The 14901-nt window shown below is 33.0% G+C and overlaps 2 protein-coding genes across 4 annotated transcripts in view; one reads left to right on the forward strand and one right to left on the reverse strand.

Annotated features, from left to right (window-relative positions):
• The window catches only part of LOC115215548 (sedoheptulokinase), a 39126-nt gene extending 26230 nt beyond the window's left edge, over nt 1-12896 (forward strand). The window contains exons 2-4 of the mRNA XM_029784739.2: nt 7427-7602; nt 8919-9119; nt 10165-12896. Of these exons, the coding sequence (XP_029640599.1) occupies nt 7427-7602; nt 8919-9119; nt 10165-10571 (784 nt within the window). The 3' untranslated portion in view covers nt 10572-12896. The remainder of the gene's footprint in view (nt 1-7426; nt 7603-8918; nt 9120-10164) is intronic.
• LOC115219118 (DNA replication ATP-dependent helicase/nuclease DNA2-like) overlaps nt 12211-14901 on the reverse strand; it is a 61250-nt gene continuing 58559 nt past the window's right edge. For 2 of the 3 annotated variants that reach the window (XM_036513512.1, XM_036513469.1), the window contains 2 exons: nt 14381-14527; nt 12211-12749 (listed from right to left, as the gene is read on the reverse strand). In XM_036513512.1, coding sequence (XP_036369405.1) covers nt 12714-12749; nt 14381-14527 — 183 coding nt within the window. In that variant the 3' untranslated portion in view covers nt 12211-12713. The remainder of the gene's footprint in view (nt 12750-14380; nt 14528-14901) is intronic. The other variant, XM_036513534.1, reaches the window with a different exon arrangement.

The raw sequence follows: 14901 nt of genomic DNA on the forward strand, positions 1-14901 counted from the left end.
CACATAATATAATGGCTATTTCAGTCACACCTTGTGAAATTTAAGAGCTTCTGTTTCTTGTGTTCAACATATATTTTGAAATTATCTCTAATTCTTTAATTTGAAAAGCATAATCTTCCTTTCAATATTGGTATCCTTCTCAAGTTTCTAAGAAATATGCCCATGCTTAATTTCTTCTTGGATCTTTATTGAGATCCAGCAATTCTGAAGTCATATGAAACATCTTCAAGAACAAAGGGCTTCTTGAAGAGATAATTCTTGACTCCTCACATTTGAACACTTGATTGCTGTATTTGTTTTTGTTGCTGTCATTTAGCAGGTACTGTCTGCTAGTTACTGTTATGACTAAGTGTCTATGTACTGATTTGAGATAAAGCCTGCCAGTATCACTATTTCAGTAGAAACTTTCAATTATTGTTAGGGCATTGAAGGTTTTTAATAACTAGGGAATAGAGAAATTTATTCTTGCAAAAGATTTAGTTATCAATAAAAAAAACTTTGTGTCTGATATTCTTTATCATACCTCAAAACAAAACAACTCAACCCAACACCAAAATCAAAACAAAAAAGTCAAAATCTGAGTAACTAAGTTAAATTTATAAAAATTAAGTATCGTTCATAAGAGATAATGCATGAAGTAAATAAATTTATTTTTGTTTCCAAATTTAAGACACGAGTCAAACTGAATGCCTATGCTGATGGGAAGAGAATTTGCACAATTCTTTAATATTTAAGCCTTCAACATTTTATATAGATTTCTGAGAAAAGGATTAATGAAACTGAAGAATCAACTTGTCTAAAGATATTAGAATAAATCTGAGTTATACATTAAACAATTATGCATCAACCAAATATATCATTCCTACTCATATATTTGCATCAATCACTAACATTCAACAGTTTAAACTATACTATTTCCTAGAATTGTTAAGTTTAACAATTTCAAACCATTCAACCCATGCCAGCATGGACAACAGATGTTAAATAATGATGATGATGATGGTGGAGACCAATATATTTTTCTAGTGGCTACCAAGACTGTACCACAAAATTTATGTTTACTGTTTCTTACATTTTTAAGTTTTAGAGTTCTAACTATATATCTCAGAAGTTGCACTCAATACATACACACAGGCATACTAAAGCATTCACTCAACATTGCTATACATCCACAAGTCTACAATCAGGCTTTGTCCTCTCTGTGTTCTGTACTGATACTACATCTGTTCTTTTAAATTTGTCAATTCTGAATTGCATTAATGGACAGCTATCAGATATAAATGTGGTTTCTTGCTGTAATGTAGCCAGGTTCTAAAGGTAGTGGGAGGAAACACAAAAAAAAAAAAGGCATCATGACACATACCAAACAATTTTTTATTCATTTTTCTTATATTACTCGAAATATTCCATTAGTTATAATATACATAATTGTATTCTGCAGTTGTTAATTTCATATTTCAGTAACAGTCTCATTATATATGAAAATAGCTATGGAGTGGCTGTGTGGTAAGTAGCTTGCTAACCAACCACATGGTTCCGGGTTCAGTCCCACTGCGTGGCATCTTGGGCAAGTGTCTTCTGCTATAGCCCCGGGCCGACCATTGCCTTGTGAGTGGATTTGGTAGACAGAAACTAAAAGAAGCCTGTCGTATATATGTATATATATATTTGTGTGTGTGTGTCTGTGTTTGTCCCCCTAGCATTGCTTGACAACCGATGCTGGTATGCTTACGTCCCCGTCACTTAGCGGTTCAGCAAAAGAGACCGATAGAATAAGTACTGGGCTTACAAAGAATAAGTCCCGGGGTCGATTTGCTCAACTAAAGATGGTGCTCCAGCATGGCTGCAGCCAAATGACTGAAACAAATAAAAGAGTAAAAGAGTAAAGAGAGATATGAAAAGATGCAACTCCACAGGATTGTCCAGTGTCAAGAGGTTATGACATCAGGGTTTGTTATAGTTCTTCAGATGTCAGTAGCCATCAACATATCACAGGAGATTGAGCAGACAGTTCAAAAACACAGGAGGCTGGTCAAATAAAGTAATGACTGCCAAAAGTCCTTCCAAGGCCATGTGATTAACAAAACAAAAAAAAGATTCAACTTTTATCATAGAAGTGAACTAAAGAGTTAAAAAGAAAATTGTTGAAAAGGCGCCAGTTATAAAAAAATGTGCTCATGGGGAGTGGTCGTTTCCCTTCTCTCTTATTAGCTATGCCACTGGATTCTTGATATCATCATCATCATCATCGTTTAACGTCCGCTTTCCATGCTAGCATGGGTTGGACGGTTCAACTGGGGTCTGGCAGGCTCGAAGGCTGCACCAGGCCAGTCAGATCTGGCAGTGTTTCTACAGCTGGATGCCCTTCCTAATGCCAACCACTCCGTTCATGAGTTTATAAATTTAAATGAGATTATCACCATTCATTAAGATCATTATGTAAAATAATTATTTTGATAATTTTCATTTGTAATTTGTTTTCTTGTCTTTACTGGGGTTTTGAAAACTTTGATGCCAACCTCTTGTAAAAGTTACCATACAAGATCCATGTATATCCGAGTAACATTTATTATCAAAGAAGAATAAATATTTATATTCATTTGAAAAAAAAAACCCACAAAGATCTCAAACTTTTAACAAAGAACATAAATATATAAGTACTTTGTTGTCTTGATACATTTCACTATTTTGCTTAAGTAAATGTTTATCTCCACTATAAACATGGTGACCTAATGTTGCTCTCTTTTTCTCTCTCTCTAAACTTCCTTCTAAGAAATCATTTAATTAAAGAGATGCAGCCAATCATACAAGCTAGTCACTGTAATTACTGTGTAAATGTTCTTTGTAGTTTGTTTCAATTTCTATTATTCACACGTTAAAAACAATGAGAGTGGGGAGTGGGGAGTGCTACCATTCATGCTTTGAAACATTTATCTTTTAGTTCTTTATATTTTTTATACTGGATACTTTTTTTTATATAATTTTACAAATCTTACTGCTTTTCTTTCTTTTTTTTATATTTTTTTAAGATTTACTAAAGAATGTATAGTGTAAAGAGTGTATAATTTCAATGACATTAATTTCTAAGAACTATTGTGTCCTCTACCATTGCTGGTTCCATAGGCCAGTTATAAAGAAGAAATTGTAAATGAAGCAAGTAACTCTGTCCTGTGAAAAAAAAAAAAATTTACAACAGGATCTGTAAGGGAAAATTATCCTGGTGAAGGAAAAATCACTGTTCATAACATGTGAACTTTGATGATTTGAATTTTCAGTGATAAAGTAGCAAACATGTTTTTCACTGTTATCAACTACAAGCTATATAACAGTTTTCACAAAGCCACTCAACCTGCTAAAAACAGCACTAAAGTCTCCCTCTGAACACATTTTATCATCTTAGATAGTTAAAGGACACATTAAATTATGCAGTCTCACATTCTTCTAAAACGACTGCATGGTCATGATAAAATGCACTTTTGAGCAGAAGTCTGCTCTCTCAGGTTTGACTTGGAACTAAACGACTATATTAGGCAAGAACTGACACCACTGGTGTTTGCTGTTGTTTGACTCCTAAGGGCTTGATTTATAATTAAGGTAGTCCAACCATGAAAACTATATTTATTTTTCTTTTCTATATAAAACAGTAGGATGTGGTTTGAGAGAGATTTGGCTACTGTTTTTAGCTGGTCAATGTCAACAGTGGCTTTGTTGCACTCAAAAGAAACATAAAAATGTCCTGTCTGCACAAGCTGAGTATGACAGGGCATATAATGATGGAGTCATGCAGACTGATACCATTTCTTTTGAATAGCCATACCAGTTCACATACCTTTACAGTTTACAGATGAGTTACAACTTCCAAAACATTACTGGGCTTCAAGTTCTTGTTGCTAACTCAAATCAATATTTAATTGTTCATGTTGACCAGATATCTGTAAGTGTTAATCGGAAGAATAACTTTCTGCCTAAACCTCAATCTGCTATCAAGTCAACCATCAACTGTCAGTTGCAGGACATGGTTGTTGAATACCACAAGCCAACCAGTTATCAACAACAGGACAAATACCACAAGCCAACCCTACTATCAGCAACATAAAATAGTTGTTTAATATTCACTGTATAGTCGAAGCCGCAATTCATTTTTAAACAATGCAAACTCTGCAAACATGGCTTTAAAGGATCATCCTGGAGATGATCAATAGTAAAAAGTGTCCAAAATATGTTACTATACTCTGTCAACCTATAAACACACCAACTAATAAGACATTCTTTATGCACTCACTCCACCTGCTAGAAATAGCAACCACATCCTACCATCTTGAATAAATAATATTACACTGGATATTTCTGGTATGCAAAGACACAAAAGTCAAAGCAGGAAAACTTTTGATTATAGGTGTACTTGATCAGAACTGATTTGAAGCTAAACAAATATTTAATCCTAGCACAAAGCCATTTACAGAACTATGTTCGCATTCATGTAAAGATAGATGAAAATATTTTGTTTAGCTCACCTCTACCTTGATTGAGTTGACCTATGATCAATAGCATTCCAGCCAGGATCTGCTCGTCTTATTATTTAATCATAATATAAGGTAGTGAGCTGGCAGAATTGTTACCATGCTGGACAAAATGCTTAGTTGTGTTTCTTCAGGTTTTACATTCTGATTTCAATTGTTGTCGAAGTTGAGTTTGCTTTCATTCTTTCAGGGTTAATAAAATAAGTACCAGTTGAGAACTGACATCCATGTAATCAACTTGCCCCTTCCCCACAAATTTCGGGCCTTGTTCCTGATATAACTAAGACTGCATTATCCAATGTGTTCAAGGATTGTGATTTGATGGAGATTTGGCTGCTATTTTCTTATAGGCCATTCAACTACTTAGGAGAGGCCTCCCTCTCTGATTTACTAGATTGCTGTAATCCCTTTCATACCAGTGTGAAAAATTCTTTTTGTTGATAACAACTCTAGTTCTGATCCATTGAATCTAGAAATGACTTTGCATTCCACATCTGGCAGTATTTTTAAGTTACACTAGCCAGATGAAAAGTTCAAAAGCTGACCAACATATTCTCATGGAATGTAACCATATGTGCTTTATTTTTCAACATAGCCCCCCCCCCCAACCTTGTAGTCCACATACTTCTTCCATCAATATTGCAGTGCTTGGATCCTGTTGGTCAAAGAAGTCATCAACAGCAGATATGTCATCATCATTGATACTAGTTCCCAACCAAGTGTTCTTTTCAGCTACTTGGGTTAAAAGTGTGACCTGCAACTTGGAACATAAGATTCACTTCTGTATATTATAAGATAGTACTATATTCGAGGTGGATGGTTGACAGTTTTTAGAATGTCAGATAGATTGCTTTGTGGTAATTGTTTCAATTCTCTACACTCAAATTCTGCTAAAGCCAACTTTACTGTTCATCTTTTTGGGATTAATAACACACCAGTTGTTCTGGGATCAGTGTCTTTTTCACTCACTCATACTTTTAGGAAGAAATCAGTTGTCAAATCTAGAGAGGAATGGGCTCTGTCAAGTCTAAAGGGGTCCTCACAACAAACCCTGTGACACTTCTATGCCTCCATTAAAGAGTTGTGGGCTCAAGGCTAAGAAAGGCTATGTTATGTCAAGCTGACTTTTATCATACCTTAAAACCCCATGAACAAAATTCATTGTTCTATATCTTAAATATTGTAAGGTGGCAAGCTGGCAGAAACGTTAGCACACAGGGGGAAATGCTTAGCGGTATTTCGTCTGATCCCCTCCCCCAAAATTTTGGGACTTGTACCTAGAGTAGAAAAGTATATCTTAAATATTGTAAATATTTTTTTTTCTGAACATTTATTAATGGTGGTTAACATAATGGCCAACACATAAAAATATTAAAACCAATTTATATTTCATGAAGATCATATAATTTTTAAAATTATAAATATTTTGGAACGGTCATTCCTCAAGAATAGTTAGAACAGTTACATATTTTGTTTTCTCTCAGGTATTGTGCATTGCCTTGGTGACCTCATTCTATATCAAATGACATTCTCTGTAATCACACTTTTCGAACTAAAGATGTTGAAAATTGACCTGAGTTACCCACTTAATATCATAGCTTTGACAAGTGTTATTTTAATAACCCTTTAGGGATCTGACAGGAGTTAAGTAGTCCTTTGTATCTGCAATATTCAGGTCAGATGAACTGAGAGTAATTGCAGATAACACTGAGCATTAGTCAGCTGTAGATTACTGCCTTGTTACAGTGTATGATTAAAAGTATCTGACAATAACTAATTGGGTCTCTTTTTGTCTATAAATGTTAACACCTTCATGTTATTAGGAAAAGTTTCTTCCCTGAGTTCAGTTGACATAATTACAAAGCATAAGAAATAAATTTCAAATCAGCATTTGCGTTGTGTATTTTTCAACTTAATGGTTAGTAGGTTAAATGTTGATCAATTCACTTCATGATCAAATTAGGCTGGTAATTGTGCTCTGCTCTTGGGTACAGTATGTAACTAACTGTATTTGCCTTTGACTACTTGGCTAACAACATACTCTTTCAGATTTACCCATGTCAATCCTAATCAAGTAGATCTATAACCAAAAGAATTCTTGTTGTGATCATTCCATCTTTTTAGAGGTGTATGACTCCTACTGCATTATCTAATATATCCTTTCTTTATTTGAGACAGTAAGGAGTAATTTGGCTGCTAATTTTGGTAGGTCAAGTGACTATATAGCACTGGTATGAACAGAGATGTGAAAGCATTTGTTTAACCCTTTTGTTACCATATTTATTTTGAGATTCTGTGTTTCTTTCGATAAATTTTAAATACAACAAAGAATTTAGTAAAATAACTTAGTTATCATTAAGCTAGTGTTAGGAACATAAATTGTGACTAAGGTTTGGTGGAAGATTTTAATTCAAAACTTTTGAAAACAAGACATTTGTACTACACAGCCAGAGGCAGTTTCAGCCAGGTTGGTATCAAAAGGGTTAAACTCATTACAAATTCTCCAACTTACAGAAATTCACTTTAACTAATTTAGTATGAGAAAAAAATCATTTGTTTGAAGACTGTCTTTGATGTCTTTTTCTTTCCCAATATGTAAAAAGTTTCTAGAAATTAGGAAGTTTACCATTTGCCATTACTGGTCATAAAAGTAGAAGCTCAACTTTAAAGAGCACTTATTGAAATATGACAATTTCTCCATACATTTTTTGGATAAATACTTAATTTGACTTTTAATACCATTATAAAAAATGTATATTTGATATAGATTCTTGCTTTTCTTTTGTAGTTGCCAACATCATTATAATTTTTCTATATGGCAGCAGGCTTTTATCTGCTTTCTTCTCTCCTTCACTAGAACCTCCTCAAAAATTATTGCAAAATAATCTAATTTCATATAATTTCAGACTAAAAAAAGCTGACTTTCCAGTCAATCTATTACCACATGTCAAAGAAGCTGGTTCTAGTGCAGGAAATCTAAAGTGTGACTGGTTCTCAATTCCAAAAGGAATTCCAGTGCTTGTTGCTTTAGGGGATTTACAATGTGCTATCAGATCCACTATAAAAGATAAAGCAGATGCAGGTTTGTCACATTTCTTTCTTTATTTCAGTCTAGGTTATGTTAAGCAAGAACTAAATTATTCATTTGACAGACAAAGGATGAAGTCATTAAGACAGTAGTACACAATTTGAAAAGTTGAGGGTTTATGTTGTCACCAGCTTCCTTGACAGAGGTACTTAACTATCAATAACCAAAACCATGTTGTAGTAAAATAGGTGTAAAGTGCAGCCAAATCTCACTTAAATCATCCCAAATCACCTTACTGTTTTAAGAAGCAGGACAAATTGGATAATGCAGTCCTAAATACACTGGGGAATATATCTGGATTGGTGAAGGACAAGAGGATCATGTTTCACTTAATCAGAACTGACCGAACAAAAATATAGATACTATCTGGAGGCAAATTCATTACTGTAATAGAGCACTATTTAATTTTATTCACAAGTAATTTCACTCACTTGCAGTGTTTAGCTCAAATTCTACCATTACAACTGTAGGTAGTTTTATTTGGGGGGGGGGGGCTTAATGTGATTGCTAATTTTGTCAAAACTATAGGAATGAATTTTTGGAATTTGACAATAGATTTTAATTTAATAATGCATCATGTTAAAATATTCTCATATATAGAAAATACAATAAAATCATTGAAAACTGAAGACTATAAACTAAAAATTTCAATTGTTTCATCTTTCTTTTAACTAAAAGATGACCTATGTTTAAGATTGTTTTTTTAAAAAAAAAAACACAAATTATTGCAAGCTTGTCCCTTAAAAAAAAAATCATTATGTTACCCTTTATTGTAATTGTTTGTATATTTAAGTAAGGTGTTGTTAATCATGCAAGTTAGTGACTTTTCATCATCATTGTCATTTTATGTATGCTCTTCATACCTGAATGGGTTTTAACAGAGTCCAATGGGTCACAGGAACACATCTTGGTTCAATGTTTCAGTTTTAGCATAGTTTCTGTTGCTGGATGCCCTTCCACTTTTCAGAGTTTATTGGTTGCATGAGAATCTGTCTAACCTGCACCAGCATGGAAAATGACCATGGAATTATGATGACAAACATTTTAACTTTTTCTTGATTTTTAGTTTCATCTGTATTTTCCATGTATGTAGTTATGTAGAAACGATCAAATTAATTAAATTTTCTGTTCAATAAAAGCACATTTTATTTAATACAAGATATCTTCCAAAATTGTCAAAAATATCTTCCTTAAATGTGTTTTGTGAGTTGCAGTATAATATTATAAGATATAAAATGTTATATCTTTCAACAATTTAATGTAATTCAGAGAATATTAATTTCTAATTTTTTCCCCCCCTTTTTATTCAGTTCTTAACATCAGTACTTCAACTCAGTTGGGATTTCCCATATCCTTGAAAGGTTTCAAACCTCCACCAACCAACCCAGAAAATGCCATTGAATATTTCCCATATTTTGGCAACACATACATTGCAACAGTTGCTAGTCTTACTGGGGGCAGTGTGATGGCTAACTTTGTGAAAACTCTGCAGGAATGGTTTTCGGAATTTGGTAAGGGATTTCAAATTGTTATTTTTATTCATATCTTATGATAATATTTACAAATAGTAATGATATAATCAATCAAGATCAGGCATTAAACAGATCATGTTCTAACTCACTGCTAGATCCAGTAATTATTAGAATAGGTATCAAATCATCAAAAACGGTTCAACTTCAGACCTGTATCCACTAATTATTTCAGTTCATCTTGCCACTGGATTTGGGCTTTAGTTCTGATTACAGGCCGAGTGTAGTGGCTGGTATGCAACTGCTCATTCTGTATTCAACTCCTACCTAGGCCTCCACCACTAGATAGATATCTTTAAATATTATAGGTCTCTCATCATTTCTCCACAAACCACAGGAATTCAAAAAGCCAGTAATTAGTTGTAGATAGTTTAGTTCAATATATAAAGTCTCTCGCAAAAAAAATTGAGAATAGTATGTTCTCCAAGTAAAGAGACAGAGTTATATACAATATGGTTTAAAAAATCAATCAATAAACATTGAATCACCATCTCTGAAACAATCTCTTTTAATCTTAATCATTCAATTAAAAGTGTAGAATTATATTGATTTCTATAGCTAAGTATCCCGATGATATTTGTATTATCAGGATATAGCAAATTACTGTGTTTTTAAAATCATCAGCCTTGTGACTATTTTAATTAGACTTAGAATTTCTACTGGTGTTCTAACTTTATGACCAATATGGCAGCCTCTATGCAATTTCTCAAGCTCCCAGAAATATGAGTTCAAATATCCTCAAATCACACCCTACCATTTAAAAAAAATAAACATTGGACATTATACAAAAAGACAGGGTGATCTTGACTGGATGCTTTGCTCATAGCTCTACTTGATCAGAGATGACCTTGGCCTAAAAAAAAACAACAAACTATGAACATATCCTTTTAGTTTCCGATGTGCCATGACTGCCATCTTGTTAGTTTACAGAGTTCCTTCCTTTCGCAGAAAGTAGGCTAAAATTATCTCATTTACTACTCTAATTAGATGTTTTAGTTAAACTACATTTTTTTAATTTTATATATAGGTGTACGAGTAGAAGAAGAACAAGTGTGGCAAAAGCTTATAAAGCTTGCTGAAAAAGTACCAAATACTGACCTCCAGATTATACCAACTTTACAAGGGGAGCGCCATAAGCCAGATCAACGTGGCAGTGTAGCTGGACTTAACATGAATAATATGTCTCTTGGAAAAGTGTTTCGAGCTTTGTGTAGTGGCCTTGTTCAGAATTTGCATGAGATGATGCCAAACACTTACCTAGAAGATCATGGCATTAAACGGATCATTGCAAGTGGTTCTGGTGTGACTAAAAATCCTATTGTTCAACAAGAAGTTAAAAAGTTTTACAAGACTCCAATGGTCAATGGTGATCGCTGTGATTCTGCCTTAGGAGCTGCATTATGCGCTATTAATTCCTGTAATAGTTCACACTGAATTGGGACAGGCTTTTATTATTATATAACACAATGATTTCATAAAGCAAATTAAATTGTGAAATTTATTTCAGAAATACCACAAAGTGTTCTACTGCATTTTACAGGGAGTTGTTGAATATGTAAGCAGAAAAGTAAGTTACTATAAAGTTTCATGGTCATAATACTTACAATTTATCCAGTTAACAATTCAAAATCCTTAACAAAACTGTTTTAGATACATAAATCTATTGTATTACCAAGGTAAGAAATATGTTTTTTTAAGGCAGAAAATATAAAATAACATTAACCAAATGTAATTATAAATGAAATAATTTTTCCCCTTGCACTTTCTATTGACAATTTTTTACTGTTGAAAAATTAGTCACAGTATTGCAGTATTATTTCATTTGTCCTCACTACATTGTGGAATATTGAGTTTAGTATTTTCTATGAAAGATCATAACTTTATATTTTATGGGACTCATTCTGAACAAATGTTATAAAATGAATTTAGGGTTGGTATTTCAAAACAAATCATATCTTTTGAATTTTCATTTGTAGAATAGTGTATCTTATCACACCAAATTTATTTTTCTCATTTGAAATGTCTTTTTAAAATGACTTATAAAATCCTCTTTAGATTATTCAAAAAATTCTTATTTACATTCTTTCATTATGTATCAGTTACATTACTTTCATTGTATTACAATTTTTATGGCCAATATTCACGACTAGATGATGATAACCAAAGATTCTTGTAAACAACCATGATCATTATCATTATTGTGTATTGATCCAAATAGCTATTCTTTCATGTGATTCAATTTTAGCACAAACTTTCTTATCCAATTTATATTTTCAAAGTTGTTCTGTCATGCAAAACATTCTTTATCGCAGTGACCCTTTTGGATTGATACTAAGATTTTTTTTCATTAGTTCTCTTCAATACCTACATCTCTTTCCAAACCAGAGATGAAATATAATTTGACTTGTGGATTAGTGGTTTCTATTAAAAAAATAGTTTCTGGAGAGTGTAATTTTGAGGCAGGGCTGGTAGAAGTTTTTACTTTAAGAACATGGTGCAAGTATATCAAGTGGATTTAGACAGAACATAGTCTGCAAATTCAAATTGAAAGAATCAGTATCCTACACACAGAAACAATGGAATACTACACAAACATTTGCAAATGATACACCAAGTCTAATTTGTCACCGAACAACGCGAGAGATCCCCTACCAGATAATGTTTTAAAAGGAAAAGTATCTGTGAAAGGAAACACAATGACATTAGTAACATTGATTTTAATATTAAACATTATAATAGAAGTTTTGACTGACTGTTTCTTCAGATGTAATCTGAAGCTTATAGTTTGAACTATATCTCATATAACATTCGCTACATTTAGAGATTGTATCTTTAGCCTGTATACATGGCTGAGGATTTAAATAAGGATGGATTTATGCATGTGGTCTGTTCCACTATTTCATTACAGCAGGTTTCAGAGAGCATTGCCACTATCAGTAACGGTGAACTGAATTGAAATGTCATCCAAGACACACTTCTTACAAGGCAGATAATGAAAGAACACATAGACAAAAGAACTGTGTAAAATGTACAGATATATTTTCATTTTATATAACAGTATGTTTATTTAACATTTTTTTTTTTTAATTCTACAAAAGACCAAGATTCAAAGTGAATGATAGACTAAAGAAGTAATTACAATGGGCGAATAGACAGAAACATTAGTAATATGTGGATGTTGTTCAGACAGAAATTGAGATCAAGACATGTGAAATTTATTTAAAATGTTACTTCTCCAATCTAATGTTTTTTATCTTAATAATTTAGTTGACAATCAAATACAAATGGGGGTCTTTTTTTTCTTTTTCTGGTATAAACAAATTTAATTTGAGAGGGAAAAATATAATGAACATATGTAAAATCATAAAAATAAATTATAATCTCTCAATGATATGAGTCATATCATTTATATAGCTTTCAAGTTTTAATGTTCATGCTGTAAATTCAGTTTGCCACTGTGTTAAAACAAAAGAGTAAAACATTAAATATGAAAGCATAATTAATATGAATATTATACGTACATCAATAATACATTAACATTTGTATGTTCTTACATGTCACACAAGTCCTGATGCTTCAAAAGATGGTAGCCTGAGAAGGTAAATTTATTATGTAATTCTGGTTAAAGAAAATATCTGAAAACAATTTTCTCATAAAATGTTCATCTTTTTCTTTTTGTCAAAATAATATATTTTTAATGTTATTTTTCGAAATAATATAAATATTAAAAGTAGAAAAAATAAATGGATTTTTAAAATATATTTTGTTGAATCAATACCAAAAAGAAAGGAAGAAACTCTTAATTTCAATTTTTTTTTTAATGTTTGCAGTTAGCTTGATTTGTATCTATGTTAGCTGCAGCAGCCTCTACATGTAAATGTATTCTATACAGATATGTATGCAGACGTGTAGAGGTTTGTTTATAATCTTATTTACTGCTGATGGCTAAATATTTCTTGTTCCATTCTGTTCATTCAAACTCAAGAATATTCGATACAACTAAATTGAAAAACAACTGTTGCTGTATATGTTATTTTTAGACAAGGATGCTTTTTGTCTCCCACTCTCTGTACCCTATTTTCTTTTTGTCATGTTTGAAGTACTGACTCTTTACTTTCAATATCCAGTATTTAACTTTCACCCCTTCCCCCATTCACCTTTATACTCTAGTCTTCCAACCTTCTCACTTCCCTTGAGTGACAAACATTTTTTTCTCTTTTCTTCACTCATACAGTATGCATGGCTTGAAATTCTCCCCCATTATCTCTGATTGGACAATCACATGCAGGAAAGATAATCAATCAAAACTTACTAGTGACCCACAAATCTGAACAGACTAAATAACTACTACTTTCATGAGAGTAGTAGTTATCATGTTCAGCTTGGCAAACTAATATGATCTAACTACAGGCAAAGAGTATGAAACTCTTGACATTCTCATTTATATAGATCAGCACTTTAACTAGAGGACTACTCATTTTAAAAACTACTTACATGAAATTGGTTGACATTATAAATAGTGTTTCATAGCAGATGTATAGTTTTCATTTTTGTGCCCTAAGTTTATACTTGAAGTATGAGCAAAATGAGTAATTGGTTTTATATAAGAGCACTAAACAAATAGATAGTTCTGAATTTGAATGTCGCAATTCTTTTTAACTTTGTTGGCATTAGATGAATTGATCTAAAAGAATCATCATCATCATCATCGTTTAACGTCCGTTTTCCATGCTAGCATGGGTTGGACGGTTCAACTGCAGTTTGGGAAACCAGAAGGCTGCGCCAGGCCCAGTCTGATCTGGCAGTGTTTCTACAGCTGGATGCCCTTCCTAACACCAACCACTCCGTGAGTGTAGTGGGTGCTTTTTATGTGCCATCTGCACAGGTGCCAGACGAGGCTGGCAAACAGCCACAATTGGATGGTGCTTTTTATGTGCCACCGGCACGGAGGCCAGTCGGGGCGGTGCTGGCAACGGCCATGTTCAGATGGTTCTCTTACGTGCCACCGGCACTGGTATCTCAGCTACAATTTCCATTGATGTTGAAAGATTTCGATTTCGATATACAATGTTATTCAATTAAAAGTTTTAATTATTTTTTTCTAGCACAATATCCTATCCTCTCAGAAATTCTTTTCTTAGGCTAGCTAATCTGATAAAGAATGTGTGTGTGTGTGGTGGGGTGCTTTTACATCAATGTGTGCATATGTGTGAGAAAAATGAACAAAAATATACAAAGGATATAAGTTGTCTTTGGGACAATAGCGTCATTAAGTCTGCAAGTGGTTTGAATATTTCAAGGGTTTCAACATTTCCAATGAATATAAGCTTACATTTTGCTCGAGTCATGGCAACATTTAATCGTCGGATATCTTTCAGGATTCCACCAGCCTAAAAACATAAAACAGTCTCAAATCATAATTTAACATGTTAAATATAAACCATATAAGCATTAACTAATCACTCATCTCTCCATTATTTGTGCTACATGTATAGCAACAGATGGTACAAGACCTAGCCATATTCAACCATTCCTATCATCACCCTTTACACTCACCCTCTTCTGTTTGTCACAAGGTCAATGTATAAGGGTTTACATTGAACCTGTTCATACACAATACATTCTACTATCACCTTTGCTATATTGCTAGTCATCAGCTATTGCTTACTGTCCCCCTGACTAAATGTCACTGTCAATTATCATTTATCTTTACCATTATCCACCTCTATTATTACCCATCTCTCTCTCTCACCTTAAACACAGT

This window comes from Octopus sinensis, linkage group LG1 (assembly GCF_006345805.1).
Source record: "Octopus sinensis linkage group LG1, ASM634580v1, whole genome shotgun sequence".
Taxonomy (NCBI): domain Eukaryota; kingdom Metazoa; phylum Mollusca; class Cephalopoda; order Octopoda; family Octopodidae; genus Octopus; species Octopus sinensis.